Source organism: Penaeus chinensis, chromosome 21 (assembly GCF_019202785.1).
Source record: "Penaeus chinensis breed Huanghai No. 1 chromosome 21, ASM1920278v2, whole genome shotgun sequence".
In the NCBI taxonomy this organism is placed as follows: domain Eukaryota; kingdom Metazoa; phylum Arthropoda; class Malacostraca; order Decapoda; family Penaeidae; genus Penaeus; species Penaeus chinensis.
In genome coordinates this window covers 27379072-27399071 of record NC_061839.1, presented here as the reverse complement: position 1 = coordinate 27399071, position 20000 = coordinate 27379072, and the positions used below count along the sequence as shown (strand labels likewise).

Here is a 20000-nt window from a genome sequence, read left to right as displayed (position 1 = left end):
TATATATATATATATATATATATATATATATATATATATATATATATATATATATATATATATATATATATATATATATATATATATATATATATATATATATATATATATATATATATATATATATATATATATATATATATATATATATATATATATATATATATATATATATATATATATATATATATATATATATATATATATATATATATATATATATATATATATATATATATATATATATATATATATATATATATATATATATATATATATATATATATATATATATATATATATATATATATATATATATATATATATATATATATATATATATATATATATATATATATATATATATATATATATATATATATATATATATATATATATATATATATATATATATATATATATATATATATATATATATATATATATATATATATATATATATATATATATATATATATATATATATATATATATATATATATATATATATATATATATATATATATATATATATATATATATATATATATATATATATATATATATATATATATATATATATATATATATATATATATATATATATATATATATATATATATATATATATATATATATATATATATATATATATATATATATATATATATATATATATATATATATATATATATATATATATATATATATATATATATATATATATATATATATATATATATATATATATATATATATATATATATATATATATATATATATATATATATATATATATATATATATATATATATATATATATATATATATATATATATATATATATATATATATATATATATATATATATATATTTATATTATGTACACCTCATTCAAATGGAGAAAAATATGGGAAAAAAAGCAGTTAAGTTTTGATGAGGCTGTGTGTACATTCAGTGAATAGATTTGGTCATTGCAAATAGAAGCTTAGAGGCTAAGAACTGTATATTGTCAGTAGAAGTTTTGTTACATGTTTTTGCTTGTATAGTATAGCAAGGGATTTGGTATACTTTGGTATACCATGTTTATGTTAGTGTGGAAGGCAGTATGCCACTATTAATTCCTCTCTTTTTCTTCTTCAGATGCGCATGGCACCTCTGGGTCTTGACAACCTTGTAGTTGTGTCAGATGAAGCAAGGCAAGCAGCTTATGAAGTAGCTCGACGAGGAGGAGGAGGGGTCGATAGCAAACAGGTGTGTAATTGCTTATTGACAAATTGAAAAATTACCAAAGCATTTAAAGTATAGTTCAGTGAGGCGGAAAGGAATAAAGTTTTTTGTTTATATTTTTACATCCAGCATTTATGTCATTTAATGAAATCAATTTCACAATTTCCAGGAAGGGGGCCCAGCTGCTCAGGGTCAGAAGGAGCGCAAATGGAAAGTTGGTGAACTGGAGTTTGAAGCTCTTATGAGATCTCTGGATAATGCTGTAAGGTTCTTTTATTACATTAAATGTCTAAAGTCATTTTTATTTCTGCAGTAACTTGAAAATACGAAATATTATAATGGCATTTCAGAAAATGAAATTGGGGGTGCATAATACATTGACTATTCTTCCAGGGTCTTAGAACAGGGTACATCTACCGACGACCATTGGTAAAGCAGGAAACAACAAGAGTGCAAAGTGATGTGGCTCTCCCCCCCACGGCCTCCAACTATACACACCTCTTTGATGAGGATGATATTTCAAGGAGGTGAGACAAAGACTTAAATGGCAGAGACTGTTATTTGGTATATTGTGTAAATGTTTATGTTTATTGTCTTAGGATTATTTTTCTTAATTAATTAATTAATTTATTTGTTTTACATCAGAGATTGAATGGTATTTACATACAGTCAAAGAACAGTTTTCTGTTATGGGTTTTCCTGGACTTCTTTCTACCTTGAGCATATTCATCTATCTTCCAGTCCGCTGAAGCGCATCCTGGACGGGCGCAAGACTCAGGACAAGACCCGGTGGCTAAACTCACCCAATGTCTACCAGAAGGTGGAAGTACTGGAGACAGGCACTCCAGATCCCAAGAAGATCACCAAGGTAGAGCTCATAACGGTGGAGAACGCATAGGACAAGGAGGAGAAGCTTCTAGATGGGGGCAGAGGGAGCTGCCTGTGGGCTCCCTGCTCTGCACTGTGGGGGTCCTAGGCAGGAGGGGGAAAAGCAGGAGGAGGTGGCAGAGAGATGACAGAGAGAATTCCCAGTCATTTCAAAATATGGAAGGATTTTTGTTTTCTTTTCTTCTTTTTTCTTTTATTCCTTTCCTTTCCTTTCCTTTCCTTTCCTTTCCTTTCCTTTCCTTTCCTTTCCTTTCCTTTCCTTTCCTTTCCTTTCCTTTCCTTTCCTTTCCTTTCCTTTCCTTTCCTTTCCTCTCCTCTCCTCTCCTCTCCTCTCCTCTCCTCTCCTCTCCTCTCCTCTCCTCTCCTCTCCTCTCCTCTCCTCTCCTCTCCTCTCCCCTCTCCTCTCCTCTCCTCTCCTCTCTCCTCTCCTCTCCTCTCCTCTCCTCTCCTCTCCTCTCCTCTCCTCTCCTCTCCTCTCCTCTCCTCTCCTCTCCTCTCCTCTCCTCTCCTCTCCTCTCCTCTCCTCTCCTCTCCTCTCCTCTCCTCTCCTCTCCCCTCCCCTCCCCTCCCCTCCCCTCCCCTCCCCTCCCCTCCCCTCCCCTCCCCTCCCCTCCCCTCTCCTCTCCTCTCCTCTCCTCTCCTCTCCTCTCCTCTCCTCTCCTCTCCTCTCCTCTCCTCTCCTCTCCTCTCCTCTCCTCTCCTCTCCTCTCCTCTCCTCTCCTCTTTCCTTTTATTAGTGGGAGAGGGGATAGCTGCTGTACAGAGCATTTCCCCATACTTCTAAAAGGAGCTTAAAGTGTTGGGTTAACTTTCATTTGAATTTTGAAAAGAAAAAAGAAAAAGAAAAAAAAGGTCTGTTTAGCAGGAAACTCCCATGTCATCATAGCACATTCAGTTTGTGTTTAAGTACTTTTGCAGGATCATTTGTCCTGTGGTGTCTCCAGTCATCTAATTGGTCATATTTACTTTGTGCTCATGTTTACATGCTAACGTCATAGTTAGATCTTTCCAATTTAGGAGTTTATCTGAATTCAACTTGTTACTGATGTCAGTGTGATTCTTTTTCTCTCTTTTTCTTTCTTTCTTTCTTTCTTTCTTTCTTTCTTTCTTTCTTTCTTTCTTTCTTTCTTTCTTTCTTTCTTTCTTTCTTTCTTTCTTTCTTTCTTTCTTTCTTTCTTTCTTTCTTTCTTTCTTTCTTTCTTTCTTTCTTTCTTTCTTTCTTTTGTTTAGAAGGTAATTTTATTTAGCAAATACTATACAGCTCAGACTGTGTGAATATGTATACAGCACATTGGTCTTTGTGGGAAATGAAGTAATTGCCTAATACTGAGGAACAATAAACTGCCATTTCTATTTCTGCAATGTCAGAGGGATTTATAACGATTGCCACAGAATAAAGTCTAGAAGCTTCCAGAAAATGCCCCAAGATATCATTGATAACTCAAGAAATGGATAAAGATAAACACTGATGATCTTCTTATACATCAGAAGGCTTGTAGCCTTTATGCATTGATGGATGGCCTCACAAGCTGAGGCATGACTTTGTGTAAGCAATGTGAAGAATCTTCAAAGTCATATTTTGATAAAACAGATCATAATGTTTCAAAGTGATTCAGTTGATCAACACAAAATCTGTTTAGAAGCTTAATGAGTATATTCTAATATAGCCTACCTTCTTAATATAACTCTTTTGAGGAACAATGTGTGTATTCTTTCATATTGCATAAACTTCATATTGTACTAGGTGTGGATGTACACTAAAGGTGTCAAGATACTCAGCACTGATTTCATATTAGATGTTTTTGGAAAGTGAATTTTAAAATGGATTCAACTTCTTTTTGAGATGTTTATTGATTACTTTTTAGAGAGAACATCACTATTCACTTTTCAAATACACTCGCAAGGCACACTAGTTTTGAGGTAGTAATTCTTTGTTCAAGAACAGTGCTTAGTAATAGTGACCAAAGAATTGATGTGCAGTCCTTTGAGACTTGTTCCAACGAAATGCTAGCCAGTGTTTCCTAGACTTAGCTTTAAGGAACTTTACGTATATTAGTCACAACAGCTGTGTAACCATAGAATTAACTCACTGCAATGGAGTGATTGAAATATCCATGGATAGGCCTAGGTATAAGTATTGTAATATTCATGGAGAAAAAGACAGTAAATGATATTGGACTTTAGTGGCAGATAGCTTTAGGGATCAGTATTTGCTTCAGTTGGGATGTTATTGCTGTTAGGTTATGGAGCAGCTTTTGCATTCAGAATATTCTACTCAGTTAGCCTAAAGATTTATTTTCACATGCTCACACTCTTGCTCACGAAAAACACATCTAATTCACACTCAAACACATGTAGAGTTTTGCAATTATACAACGAAAAAAATAGTATGCATACGTACATGTCTACATATATACATTAATACACATGTATATATATATGTATATATACATATGAATATATACATATATACATATATACATATATACATATATACATATATACATATATACATATATACATATATACATATATACATATATACATATACATATACATATACACATATACATATACATATACACATATACATATATATACATATACATATATATACATATACATATACATATATACATATACATATACATATATACATATATACATATACACATATACATATATATACATACATACATATATATATGTATAATATATATATATACATATATATATATATATATATATATATATATATATTCACATATATATATATGCATATACAGTTATATATGTACATGTATATAGAGACACACCCACACCCACATATGTACGCACGTACATGCGCACATGCATATGCACACGCACACACACAATGTTTAATATATAGATATACATATGCTTATATACACATGTATATATACACATGTACTTAAACATATATGTATATGATGTATATATACATACATTATATATATATATATATACATATATATATATATATATATATATATATATATATTCACATATATATATGCATATACAGTTATATATGTACATGTATATAGAGACACACCCACACCCACATATGTACGCACGCACACGCGTACATGCATATGCACACGCACACACACAATGTTTAATATATAGATATACATATGCTTATATACACATGTATATATACACATGTACTTAAACATATATGTATATAATGTATATATACATACATTATATATATGTATATATGTATATATATGTGCGTGTGCGTGTGCGTGTGCGTGTGCGTGTGCGTGTGCGTGTGCGTGTGCGTGTGCGTGTGCGTGTGCGTGTGCGTGTGCGTGTGCGTGTGCGTGTGCGTGTGTGTGTGTGTGTGTGTGTGTGTGTGTGTGTGTGTGTGTGTGTGTGTGTACACACACATTATATATACATGTATATATATATACATTATATATACATGTATATATATACGTATATACACATATACATATACATATACATATATATGTATAGATATATATATATGCATATATATGCATATATATATGCATATATATACATATATATACATATATATGCATATATATATATGCATATATATACATTTATATGCATATATATATATATGCATATATATACATTTATACATATTTACATATATACATATATACGTATATACATATATACATAGATACATATATACATATACATATACATATACATTTACATATATACATATATACATATATACATATATACATATATACATATATACATTTATACATGTATACATATATACATATATACATATATATATATATATATATATATATATATATATATATATTTACATTAATGGAAGTTGCATACCATTATAGTCTTTACTTTGGTGTTACAGTGAAATGATTGAAATTTTAAAATTCAAGTGCCAAGATATGCAGCAAATTGGTTTTATTGAATATTTGTATTAGATGTATGACTGAAACTAATTTGGGGGTATATTTCTTGTAAAAAAGCAAATTTCATGTGAAACTTCTACTTAAAGTTTGTCTTAACAGCCTTACTTGAACTTTTGCTAAGCATAGCACCTGTCTTGATTGGTCCAGGTTAATCTTGCTCAAATTCAGGCAGTTGACAGGTATTCTTACCTGTCATTTTGCTCCAATGCCTCTCCTGTGAAAGGAAAAAGGGAATTTGTTGTAGGTGTCCGATTGGGGAATCTTGAATCATCTTTTCCTCGATGTAGCCCTGTTTAGCATCTCTTTGTGGGGGGAATTTTCTTATTTTTTAATTTTTTTTTATTGAAAATGGTAGTTACAGTCACAGTACATTTATATATCTACACCCACTCCCATTAAAGAGTCAAATGATGATTCATGGCAGTCATTCAGTATATTTGAAATATCCCACAGTGATTTTAGTGTATTCAATTGTGTACGTGTCAAAATCTTTCTAAGAATCAATATGTATTTAAGTCATGTAAGGAGCTTTATAGAAAAATTTTGGGACAAGTTTTACCATTTCAGTTTCATGCTCTCAAGTATAATGACATTTTAGTAAAGGTTCTTACATTTTCATTATTTTACTATATTTAGTTATTCTGAATTACAATGTATTTTTGGATACTCATGCTTCTTTTTTATGCAGTGTATTTTTGTCTTTCTTCAGTTAAGGTTTTACTGTAGTAAATGTCACATTCATTATTTTTTAGGGTTGAGTTTCCCAGCCACTTATGTTTCATGCTTTAGATGTCAGAATGGTATGAGCAGAAATTTGCATTCAGAATTTTTCAGTTTTTGATCATTAGGAGTTAAGGTAGCTTACTTGAGATGTTGAGTGTCATTCCCAGACATAAAAGCAGGAGCATTAAGTAGGTTGAGCTCATGGCAAAAGTGCCACTATATTCATGCATAATACATGCATTTTATGCCTTCGACACATGCCGTGTATTTCTGCCATGTGTGTTCAGCATACGATCTTGGCTTTTAATAAAAGAATGGTCAATCTCACCAGAGCTTTCATTCTACTTCAGTTTTAAGAACCAGTAAAGGTGATCATTGTAAGAAGTTGTAGGTAATTGAAGTAATTTTCCAAGAGAGATAAAAGGATACACTTCATAAATTGATCTTTAATTGAATGTTCATTGTTCTATATGCTCACCTTGACTGGTGTGGGTTGTGCCTGTTTCTGGTAACTGGTGACTGGATGCTGTCAAGTCACAAGATTGGTAGTTGTACACGCAAAACCAAGCACAAGGGCCTCGCATTTTTCAAGAACTCGTTATCAGAATTTTTTTTTATTAACTTTCATAAATCAAGTACCTCTTACTGATAAGTATAGAGCCCTGTAGAATTCAAGCAGATTAATAGTCTTAGTTCACATTTTTAAAAATGTAGGAAACAGGCACAATGCATTGCTGTGAACGCAGTCGCCTATTAATGAGCAGATGCCAAGCAGTTTTCACATGCTTTCAAAGATGGAGAAAGGCAGGCCCTAATGTGCTTTGTTTTGTTGCACCAACAGTGGGTGGCAGATGGGTCCCCCACACACTCTACTTCGACTCCTGTCAAAGTGGAATCTGCTCTCCAGTTTGTTCCAACCAATACAAACCCTAAGGAGTTCAAGACGATCCAGAAGATGGTGAGTGTGCCACCTTATGATTTGGTTATGAGCCTTCTGTATGACTTTCTGTTGATAGTTTTTTTGCATTCAAGAATAAATATTCTTTACTTTATACCTTATGAATATTATACAGGATTGTAACAAAAGAAAACTGTCACAATTGACATATCTTTAATTACTTCCTTCCTACACAATCATATTCCCATGAGAACCTTCCTCCAGATCAAAGAGAACCGTCGTGTGGGCAGCATCACATCTGGACCAACTTCCCACCTGTTGGAAGGTGTGACCTGGGATGAAGCCCGTCGCATGCAAGATGCCAGCATGTCAGGCGCCTCTGACCATGTCATCCTGGTTGGAGCTGCTTCCAAGGGAATCATCCAGCGGGACTTCCAGCACAATGCTGTTGTGTACAAAACACCATATGCAAAAAATCCCTTCGATTGTGTGACTGATAAGGAGCTCGATGAATATCGTGAGCTTGTGGAACGCAAGCAGCGAGGAGAGCCAAGTAAGCCTGTTGGTGTTGCATGAAGTTGGTTGAATCTGTTGTGCTGTATGAAAGTTGGTAATAAGTAATGCTTTTAAGTTTGACTTCAGGAAAAAGTCATGTCAGTCCAGTCTGGAAAGTACAGTAGCTGCTCACCTGAGATATCACAGTCTTTGCTTATAAGTTCACTGGTCTGATTAACATTTGTAGTTGTTAGAATATTAACTGTAGTAATAGTAATGAAAATAAGAATTTCTTTCTGAAATTTTTTGTTGAGATCAGATAGGAATATTAATTGACTCCATTGACTAATTACTTCTGGAGTCATTAGCGTGTAAATAAAATCAATGGTATAAGATTGAAGTGGACAGGGTATGTGTACATGTTGTACTCTTTGCATAATCTTGTTAAAAAAAGGCTCTCCTAGTAGGAATTTTATACTTTTTGCACAGCTGCTATGTTGCATCTGAGATATCAGGGAAGAGTACTGTACTCTCTAGTCTGATTGTCAGTAAATAAGAAAACTGTCAATAAAAGAACATAAATACATTTATACCTCACTGAAAAGTTTTCTCAGTGTAAAGTTTGTTTGCTTTGAAATTTAAATAAACCCATCTCATAAAGCAAATAATAAACAATCTCTCCAGTTGAAGAGATTGAGATCGAGAAGATGAACATCATGCCAGAGCGAGCAACTGTAGATGTTGTGGATGACTCTGTTCAAGACTCCATCCTGAACACCACTGCTCCCACCAGTCCTACCTCGGACCAGGAAGGTGAGTGGCCAAGGCAGTTTTCAAGTTGTAGGAAGGATATTTTTATTACTGAGGATAGGAGTGGGAGCCTTAACTTATTGTTTAATTTTTTATCTATCTATCTATCTATCTATCTATCTATCTATTTATCTATCTATATTTAAATATATATATATATATATAGATATATCTTTTTAAAGGATTTTAATTTTATGTCTGGTAACTTGCATAATGTTCTCTGCACAAAGGCATACACCTTTGGATTTCATTACTGTGTTCTCCTGTTTTTTTTTCTCTTATTTTAAACAGTATGCATTGTTTTTTCTCATATTATTACAGGTTTATATGTTTCCAATGTTGCACTAGGTTTGCCCTGAAGAAGGAATGATTTCTTTACTTGTTACTTTAGTATGTAGAGGAAAGTGGTTTTGGGTTAAGAAACTGGTTATGGCTGATGATTTTAAGCAATAGACTACTAAAAGTTTGAGGGTCTGTCATCAGAAGCAAATGTGTGTTGAGAAATCTGTACCTTAACAGAAATTCTCCTTTAGAACTGCATTACATATATAAAATGCTATTGCTGCATCCTTGCACTTCTTTAGGAGGAATGATGATAAATGGGGGAATTATTGACTTTAGAATAAAATTTAGATTTATTTATCTTCATTCCTTCTGCTTCTTTTCTTGTCTTCTATTTCACAAGTCTAAGAACTTGTACTAGTTTTAAATTTTTATTACAGTATGTGCAATGTGTATGACAATTTTTCATCTATTATTGTTTCATCAGACTTCACTTACGATTGCTAATATTTTCATGTGTCTTACCTTGCTCTTTTAACTTTAGACTTCTTTCCTTCTCTGGTAACTTGAGTGCTTCATTTTATGAAAAGACAGTATTAAATAACAGCTTTAGGAAATAATTTGTGCACTGAAATCATTGTCACTTATTGTTTAAATTCATTATTATTGAGCTCTTGTGATAAGTGAAAATGAAACGAGACATGAGACAGAGATCTTATCTCATAGCATAGTTATTCCCAGTTTTAGTGTTAGCTGAAAGACCCTGGAGGATGATTTTCCTTTTTGTTTGTTAAAAAATAAACTATGTTTATCACAAGTGAATAGCTCTGGTGAAGCACCTATGACCCCAGTTATGGGAAATAACCCTTTTACCATTTTTGAGTACGTATTTGTAGTTTGATTTCTTTATTGTACGGTCACAAAATGTGTTGTGATTAGTGTCACAGTGGTTTACACATGCACATGCACTTATGCAAGAGAGAGAATTAAAATGAGAAAAAGAGAGAGAGGAACAGATGTATCCTCTAGGGTTTTTAACAGTTGAATATCATCACAAGCAAAGATAGCTTCAAAGGATTACATTAGTTGTGCCACAAGTGAGCTCAAACTTAAATAGTACTCTTTTGAATGTTATCTTTCTTTCATTCCTACTTGCCTTGTCACAAGAAAAGGAAAGATAACTGGTGAGAGAGGTAGTTGGTTAACAGACTGATAACAAGCATGTGATTGGTACACACAGCCTCCAGTGGTCGGGTGTTGAAGGTGGAAACAAAACAGGCACCAAGAGCAAGCAAAGCACAGTCTGTCGTCCTGAGCGATGGTCAGTAGGGTATTTTAATTTGTCTGCTAAATCAGTAGTGTGTGGGATTCGTCTGCTAAAAAGCTAACGATGGTGGAGCTTGGAAGGATTCGCCGGCCCAAATAACCTCAGATTTTTTTAAGCAAGTGTCCAGGGAGAAGACAAGGCGCAAAATGCCCTGTGACATAAAAAGTGATGCGTCTCTCAGTCTGTATTACTGGATTTTTTTCCTCATTTCCTCTTTTTTTATTCAGCTATGATGAATTTTAACTCACTCAGAGAAATGTGATAAAGAAAAGAAAAAAAGGAAAAAAAAAAAGAGGCCAGGAAACCCCTATGATTTCCTTGAGTGGTACTTTCTTAAGATTTCATACAATAAGCAAAAAAGAGAGGAAAAAAAGGTACAAACAAAGCAAAGTTCCTGGTCCAGTCCACCAAGGTCACCATCTTGTAAGGTCTTCTGTCCAAGCTGTGTAGTATTTAGGTTATGAATGGCTGCTTTTGTTACTTGTTCCTTTGGAAATTGTCCTTTTGCGTCTAGCAATAGTTAGCAAGTCCAATACTGACACTTGGCACTTGTAGCATGGTCTTGGAAGTCAGACTCACAATGTTTATTGATGCCCTTAATACTTTTAACTTGAGACATTGATTGATCCTACATATGTCTATTATAGCTCTTTTATGTTTTTGTTTTCCATAGTATGCTGTAAAAAAAATATGTATGTGGAACTAAAAATTACATTGTAATAGAAATTTATTTATATGAAAGAAGCTAACAGAGTGCGTGAAGGAAGAATGTGAGCTGATTAACCCAACAAGCTATGAGGCCTTTAAAAGTATTAGCTTATGTCCCAGTGATTAAACTGATTGAGTAAACATCTACTTTTATGTTCTAATCATAGGATGCAATCATACTTGATTACTTGCTAAAACAACAATTTGTATTTGTTATGGGACATCAGTCTTTTTTTTGCTGAATAGCTAATATCTTTGATGTAGAGTAGGTTTTTGAGAAGGTAATTAAAATGAAGTTTTAAGTTTTTATTAGTATACTGTATTGAAATGTATAATACTGTATAGATAATACACCTCAAAAATGTGTATATAATTTCTTAGTATTTGGTAGAATGGTTTAGATGCTCATGCTGTTTTATATTTGTATAGCATACCAATTCTCATGTAAAATACTTCAGTATATTCTGTTATCCTCTGTTTATATCTTCATGGTTTGGGAAATAACTTCTCTTTCCCCTAAGTGTCCAAAGCATTCACATATTTTGGAAGTAGCTTGATTAAAGAAAAATATGTAGAGATCTATGCCATCAAAGTTGGGTCTCCCAATGCTCTTGTGTTGCACAGTAGATGGAGAACGAGTTCGCCAAAAGCCAAGTCTCCCCCCTAAACCCAACATTCCGAAGAAGCCCACAGCGGGCCCAGGGGTACCAGTGGGCCCCCCCCAGAAGGTCCAGGCCACTATGAAAATGCTACCATCAAGAGGTAACCCTGCCAAATGTGTGCAGGGAGCCCATGCGCCTCCATGTCTAACATTCACTGCCTTCTGTGCTGCTGTGTGATCATTTTACAGAGAATGTTTACTCATTGTTTATACACTGTTTTTTTTACCACACATACACATGCATGTGTGTGTGTGTCTATTAACCCCTTCCTGATGGGTCACGTGCTGAGGAGTCATAACAAACCACTCTATCTGTGGAGTGAGGCTGTATGTTGAGCTGGTGATTTGGCTTGATGTACCAAACTCCTGCACTTAAAGTCGGCACATTTTTTTGTTTTTTTTTTCTTCACCCATCTGTAAGGGGTTAAAAAAATTACATGTATATTTTTAGAAGTAACAATGTGATCTCCCTTTATTATTATTATTTCTTTTTTCATGGCAGTTAGTGTTAGAAATGGTTATAATAATGTACATTTTTTTTTTTGAAGTGTGAAGTGTGATATTAATCCTTATGATTTTGACTGTTAAGGATCAACAATCACTGTCAACTATGGCAAATTACATTGTATGAGGATGTTCTTGAGAAAGTATCATGTTTGTTACTCCTTTAGAAGCATGAATAGTGTAAAAGGGAGAAATTGGAATTAAGAGTTCAAATATTCATTTATGATCATGGTTGACAGTAAGTACTTTATTTTAGTTAAAGGTTTGCCCAGCCTGCTCCCATTCCCAATCCCTGAGTATACTTTGTTGGCCATTGTTTGCATTGTTGTTTGAAGGACTGGCCAGTATTGTGGTCCTATCCCTCCCCAGATGGCTCCCCCATAGCAGATCCGCAGCTCCCTCCAGTCGCAGGGGGTGACGTCTGGGGCCAGGGGGAGGTGACACCCCCTCCCTCTGGTCCTGCCACCTTGTCCCGCTCCCCCACTGTCCAGGCGGGTGAGGGTCAGCTGACCCCCCGCACCAACTCCCTCACCCGTGGGATTCAGAAGATGCTGAAGGCAGCATCACGGTCCAGTAAGACCATGTGGAAATGTTCCTGCGGCTGTGCTCGCACTGGAGGGAGACTCAAGCACATGGTTGGGGAGTACTTGATCATGATTGAGGAGATGGTGTTGCATCTCTCTCACTCAGGCTATAGTGCTGTCAGAAATGTCCTCCAATTGTGTGCTCTGAATCTCTCTGCAGTGATATTAATGACTTACCAGGCAGGGTGCTTCAAACTTGGTTGAGGGAACTCCGCTTTCAACAGAATAATTGTAGATTATATTACATTAGTGATGGTTAACCCCTTCCCGACGGGTCACGTCTCTGGACGTCATAACAAACCGCTCGAAATGTGATCGCCAGAGCGTAGATTTTTTTTTTTTAGTTTTCTACACCCGTCACTAAGGGGTTAAAAGACCTATTTAGGCTGGAATGCCAAAAATATTTTTTTTCCATAAATGATCTTATACATGCTTTAAGCTCTATAATTTGGGTTGCTTATTATTTTCCATAAAACATTAAATAACTAAACATACTTAGCATTCCATTAGTAGTATTGGTTCTTCTTAAAATTTGTCATACTGGAAGCATAGGAACTAGCATATTGCTTTACAGTCATAGCCAATTGAGGTGTCAGCTGATTTAGCATCAGCCGATTGGAAGCTGTTAATTGGTATTCAAAGGCAAATTACTCTTTGTCCACATGAAATTGAATCTGAAAAGTGAGACTTCATGATCTTATTAGATATTTGTTGTTTCCAAAGCCCATACCGACAGCCCACACGCTGAGGCGTCATAACAAACTGCTCGATCTGTGGAGCTGTATGCTGCGGTGATGCGCCAAAGCGCTACGAGGCAGGTTTTCGGCTTGATTTAGCGAACTCCTGCGTTCAAAGTTGGCTCGTTGCCATTAATCCAGAGCACAGAATTTTTAAAAGATTTTCTTCATCCGTCAGTAAGGGGTTGAATTACAGTCTTCCCAAACATATTTCCACTTCTGTTACTTTTTCTACCATTTGGGGCATTCTGCTGCATAATGATGTGGAGTGGTATAACAGGATCATGGCTGTGGTTCGCCTTTATGACTCTGATATATGTATTTTGTGGTAACTAATTGTATTTCCAGGTAGAGCAAATTATTAACAAACTTTGAATTGCTCTCTAGTCTGTCCATATTGCTATTTAAAAACCTCACAGGAAATATGATGTAAAACTATCTTGACTTGTATGCATTAAGTTTTAATAATGTTTACATAAAAGATGTCACAAAAAGTTGTTTAGTTTTTATGTAAGATTAATGCTAAAAAGGGAAAGCCCTCCTTCACATCACCAGGTTGTGATGAAAATGGTAAGAAGTTTTTGTTTGTTTGTCTGTTTTGCAGGAGTCATAGAAGACATATAGGTGATGGTATTTATTTTTCTATGGGTTGTGCATGACCTGAGTATGTACCTTTGTTATGAGTGCATGGTAAAAGCTTCAAGAGATGTGGTAGTATTTGTTTTATATTATGAATATGTTTGTTATTAAGTTTGTTAGCATGCAGATTATATTTCTGTTCCATTTTGAACAGCATGAAATATCTGTTTTGGATAATTAACCTTTGGTTATGGATGTTTTGGTAGTGTAGGTTCCTAACTTACTTTTATTTATACACCTTTGACAAGCAGAGGAAGATGGCATGAGGGCACGGGAACCGAGCCCCACTCTGGAGCGTTCCAAGTCTGCATTCTATAAGAGCGAAGGTATATACCACATACCAACATTCCTTTCATACTAAATAACATAGAGTAGTTGTGGCAGTTGGCTGCTAGATCAGTAATCATATTTTGTAAGAAATTGTTGCTTTTAAACTAGACAAACATACATAGTCACACCTCATGACCTCATTAGATAATAGTATTTTAGAGAAGTATCATTCTAGTTTTAGTTCCTGATCTTTTTTTTTTTTTATGATTGCTCCCTCCCCTTTATCCTGTTGGAGTTTGCCTTTGGTCATGATACTAACAAAGTAGTTTTTTGCCTTTATTTTATTAATTTGTTATGTGACTTTCTCCTCTTTATTTTAGTCAGTTATTCATGTGATCAGTGTGTTCCTGCAATCATGGCTAAGCACCAGTAGTGAATTTATTTAGATTTTTATTTATTTTTTCCTTTTTTTCTTTTTTGTTAGTTTTGCTTTCATGTTTGCAACTTCATAGTGATCAGTGTACACAATTGATTTCTATTTGCAACCTGCATGGCATTTAACTAACCAAAGATGCATGTTTGTTGTTTTATTGCTGTCTGGTTGACCAGTGGCGAATGAGAAGCGCTCAGCACTCCAGCGCCGTTCTTGGTCTCTGTCTCGTAAAGGTAAGAACAACTTTGAAGGCCCAATTTCCTTTTACTGTTATTGTTTTGAACATAACTCTTGTAAATTTGTCATGACTATTAGTGGACTTTTTTTCTTTCTTTTTTTGTTATCATTATAGCCATGTAATCTATGATCAAGACATGAAAGACTGATAGAATTTGTAATGCCAGAGATAAAGAAAAAAGAAATGTGAGTGAGTTACGGTGATGTGTGATTTTTAAAAATTGGCATGGTGGAGAGTTACTGTTAATATTTTTGAAGCATTTTCTGTAATGTATTAACTTTTTGTTTATATATTAAGAATGATTGCTAAAGGTTAAAAAGAAGTAATAAAAGACAATACATTTTTACCTAACAAATTTTTATTTACTGTACATGGGTGAAATCATTTTAGAAATGAAAAGTTTTTGATCCAGCATTTCTTCCTCCCCGGCAAGTCTCACAGTTCCTTGGAGGGGGTACGTTCTCCTGAACCTGACATACCGTATATATATATATATATACATATATAAAGCAGATAATATATATGTATATCTATATGTATCAACCTTTGGTTTTCCTTTTCCTAGATTGCCTAGATGACATGTATGATATGTTTAGAGGCTGTCATTAGATGAAGACTTTAGTTGTCAGAGCCATGTATTGCTTATACAATATTGTTGCAAAGCAGTTTTTCACATCTACAGTACAATGCTGGTACTGGCGGCTGTAAGGCTTAAACATATAAAGGAAAAATATATCTATAGAAGCATTTTTCATTGTAGGAATGATTTATTAACCATTCATTGTATGCCATACATTTGATAAGACATGAAAGTGCTTTAGTATCTGTTGATTATGATATTAAGTTTCTAATGATAAAGTCCACATGGATAAATTATTGAACATTTATATGTTTTTGAAAATTATTGGGTTAGCATCAAGACTGAATAAAAAAAATGCCATGTAGATTTTTTTTAAGTAATGATTTTTATGATGGAGAATAGAGTTTCAAGAAGCAGTTACACTAGAGGTAAGTAGGAAAATATATTCCAGTGAGTGATGTTAAAAAAAAAATTAAAAAGAAAAGCAAAAAGGAAGATAACTTTAATGTTAAGGTAAAAGACTAAATAGAATAAGTACAACCATCATGTACGCATGATGTTCAATCATTCATATCCTGTGAGGAGGTGATTGGACCTTTGCAGACCTGGTGAAATGTGTTCAACCTTATAAATATTTGCAGCCCTTCTACAGGTCATTTAAGTTCTGTTTCTTCAGTCTACCTTTCTCAACATATATTTCTTTTTCTAATTTATTTATAAATTGTGGAGCAATTCAGTATAAAACGAACAAATTTCTCCCACTTTGCTTTGCCATCTTTCTTGCTTCATTTCTCCTGCTCTCTGAGTTTTAGTTATTTTAGCTGTATTATTATATAGCATTACTTTAGAGAAGTGCCTCTTTAATAATTTATTTACTTTCTACTACTGCACCTTGGCTCACCCTAACATCTGTAAAATACTTGTTTACAGTGTGATGTAGCTTAAATGTTTTACTGTTTACTATATTCATAATGAAAAAGAAATTTTGCTCAAGATTGAAGATTGCATAATAAGTTAATCACTAATGTTTTCAGATTTCAATCTTTTTTTTCTGTAAATCTGAGTGAGAAAATGTTGACCTGGTTGGAGGGAGTTCATATAATGTGTTATGGTACCTCTGGAATGCTGAGAGTGATGATTTTGGTAGATGAGGTGTGGTACCATTACACATTTTTTTTTTTTTTTTTTTTTTCCATTAGTTCATTGAATCCTCCACCTCTGGTTACATGAAAGACTCATTGGCATAAAAATAATGAAAATGCACTTTCTTTTCCAGGGGAGACAGTAGCCAATGGTGATGATACAGAGGCACACCACAGCACTCTCTCGCAAAGCAGTAAAGAAGTATGTTTTACAGAAGCTATGACTAATAGATGCTAGCATTTTGTTGAAATACAAAATGCTAGTTGTATTGGAAAAGAAAGTTTTCATCTATTGAAATTAGTGTATGAGAGGTTTTTAATTCAGTAAATTTTACACCAATATATCTGGAGATCTGCTAATAATATGGTACCAATGGTTCCTCAGGGCTCTCCAACCAAGGACACCTCCCTAACAGATGACTCAATCTCCAAGGACAAGAAGAAGAAGAAGAAGGGCCTGCGCACCCCAAGCTTCCTGAAGAAGAAGAAGGACAAGAAGAAGGAGAAGGAGGCTGCCCACCACTAGTGCCCCAAGTCCCCATTTCCTTCATAGACTCCCGTCTCTGGTAGACCAATGCTGGTAAGGTGCCGTTTGTCTCATTACCTTTGTTAATTATATGACGGGCTAGAAGCCAAGGTATTTTGGGTTTAGGAGGATCAATTTACGAATATGAGAAATATTTAGAGAGAAAATTGCATTTGCACATTTGATTTTTTGAAAATGATTTTAGGGGAGTTTATCATTGCAGTTAGACTGATCAAACCTATTTTTTGCCTATTATTTTTTCAGACACTGCCAGAATCTGTAGATAGCAAAGAGGAATATATTGTGGGAGCCCCTTCATGGTGCTGGCGAGAGGCGTGCTGCTGACATTGTTCATCGGATCCAAGACTTGTCAACCTAAATTCCCTGTCAGCCTATCATTTCTGTGTTCTCCCTTTCTTTTCATTCAGTTTTACAGATAAGGCAGTGTTAGTGATGAAAGCTATACTTTATTGTGTAATTTTTAGTGGTACTATTTGTAGTATGTAGATTTTCACCAAAACAGTTTTAGGTTTCAAGATGAAGCTAAAAAAATTAATAGCTTTGTGATGATGAAATTTTGAATATTTTATTGATATCTGTTAGGCTCTCTATATGATTTGGATCCTTTTGTTAATCCCAGGTTATTGTAGCTGGTCAACTTCAGCTTTCATTAGAGTGCCTCAAGTCAAGTTTTAGATGCTGATGAACACCTTCATGTCAATGCTTGATGCGATTGATAGTGTGTGTATGGATGTGTTAAACTTGCTATCATGCAGAAGTTAAAATGCAGACAAACAGTACACCAGTGATGTATGTAATGTCTTGGTTGTTTCATAATAATACCCACCTGCTCTAAAGGGCATAGTCCCCAGGCCAGCTTGTGCCAACTCATACATCATTTAGTAATGTACAATCATAAGTGATTTTACAGCCTTGGCACACCCTGACTAGCAGACTAAGAAGGGTTATTTAACTATGATCCATTTTATTTCTTCATGCGAATGAATGAGTGCAACACCAGCCCATTCTCCTTTTACTATCGTCCTTCCACGGATAGTTGTCGGATCAGCGGTCTCTCATCTCACCCCACCAAGTCTCACCATTTGCACCAAATGGTTCACAAGATGAAAGAGAGACTAGTAGATGGCTCTTTTGATCTTTCCAACCCTAATTTTGTTCCATTCAAGCCCTCACAGCAGGAGGGTACATGGAAGTGAAAAACCTTCTGCTTTTTTTTTTTTACGAGTCTGACCTCAACTATTAGGAATGGAAGGACCACAGTATCTGCTGGGGATGCTCTCCTGTCAGTTGTCATTTCTGTCCCTCATCAGTATCAGAAGACTTGCTCTCCTGGTCTGTGGCATCTTCACTCTTCCTGTTAAACCTTGAACTTGTGTCCAGAAAAGAAATTATTTGTTGATACCGATAGCTGTGACTGGTCAATTGCTTGGGTCACCATTTGCGTCATCCAGCTGATTTGCCTGTGTCATGTCTTTATTTTATATAATACGCCTTGAGCACCTGTGCTCAGAAGACATTCTCTCAATGGCTGTAAAATTGTAGGGAAGCGACTTTGTCACTGACATGAAATTTGACATTCAGCTGGAGATGCTGGTGGTTGTTGTAGGACCACTTTTATCTTCTCCTGCTGCTAGAAGGTGGATTGTTTTATTAGCTACACATTCATTTTTTAATCACAGCTTAGCACTGTTTTATATACATCTGTATTATAGCAACTGAATAAATCATTATTATAATTATTATTATATGAATATGCAGGCAGCTGATTTTAGCTTGTTTTGGAAAGAAAATAAAATGTCCCAACTCCACAAAGTCTTATGTCTTCATTCTTTCATTCCATAACCTTGAGTTTGTATGTATTTTTTTCTATTTAGGAATAAGTTTGTTATTTTGGGAGGCTCTTTACTAATATTCATGTTTTTAATGTGAGGTTGTAAATTGTACACCAGCCTTGAGAGCCATGAAAAGAAGTGAAACTACTGAATGTTCTTTCCAGAAACTAGTGCTGCTGTATTGAATAAAAAATTCAAGATCTCCATTACATGAAGACATTTTTTCATCACCCTTTTATGTCATTTCTGAATTGTCAAGCGAGTTCATTGTGTATCCACTCAGGTATATTCATATTGGCTTTGCTCTTACATGTATAAAATGGATACATAATTCAAAATTGCCAATCCTTTTTCCATTTACTAATATTATGATTGTTACATTTAATGTTCTTATGTACTTTTTTTTTTTTTTTTTTTTTTTTCACACGAGAGCATACTTTGTCCATATTGTGACTGTTAAAAGCATCAGAATAAATTAATAAATTGGACCATTTGCTAGATCTTTCATATAATAT

At 34.2% G+C, this 20000-nt stretch overlaps 1 protein-coding gene across 1 annotated transcript in view; it reads left to right on the top strand.

Moving 5' to 3' along the window:
• LOC125036460 (protein hu-li tai shao-like) overlaps positions 1–19694 on the top strand; it is a gene marked incomplete in the record, with an annotated part of 141980 nt that extends 122286 nt beyond the window's left edge. The window contains 16 exon segments of the mRNA XM_047629054.1: positions 1097–1255; positions 1401–1493; positions 1625–1758; positions 1973–2099; positions 7640–7756; positions 7961–8249; positions 8876–9004; positions 10524–10604; positions 11943–12080; positions 12569–12604; positions 12853–13056; positions 14695–14769; positions 15323–15379; positions 17241–17308; positions 17492–17686; positions 17897–19694. Of these exon segments, the coding sequence (XP_047485010.1) occupies positions 1097–1255; positions 1401–1493; positions 1625–1758; positions 1973–2099; positions 7640–7756; positions 7961–8249; positions 8876–9004; positions 10524–10604; positions 11943–12080; positions 12569–12604; positions 12853–13056; positions 14695–14769; positions 15323–15379; positions 17241–17308; positions 17492–17632 (1848 nt within the window).
• Between the last annotated feature and the right edge of the window lie 306 nt (positions 19695–20000).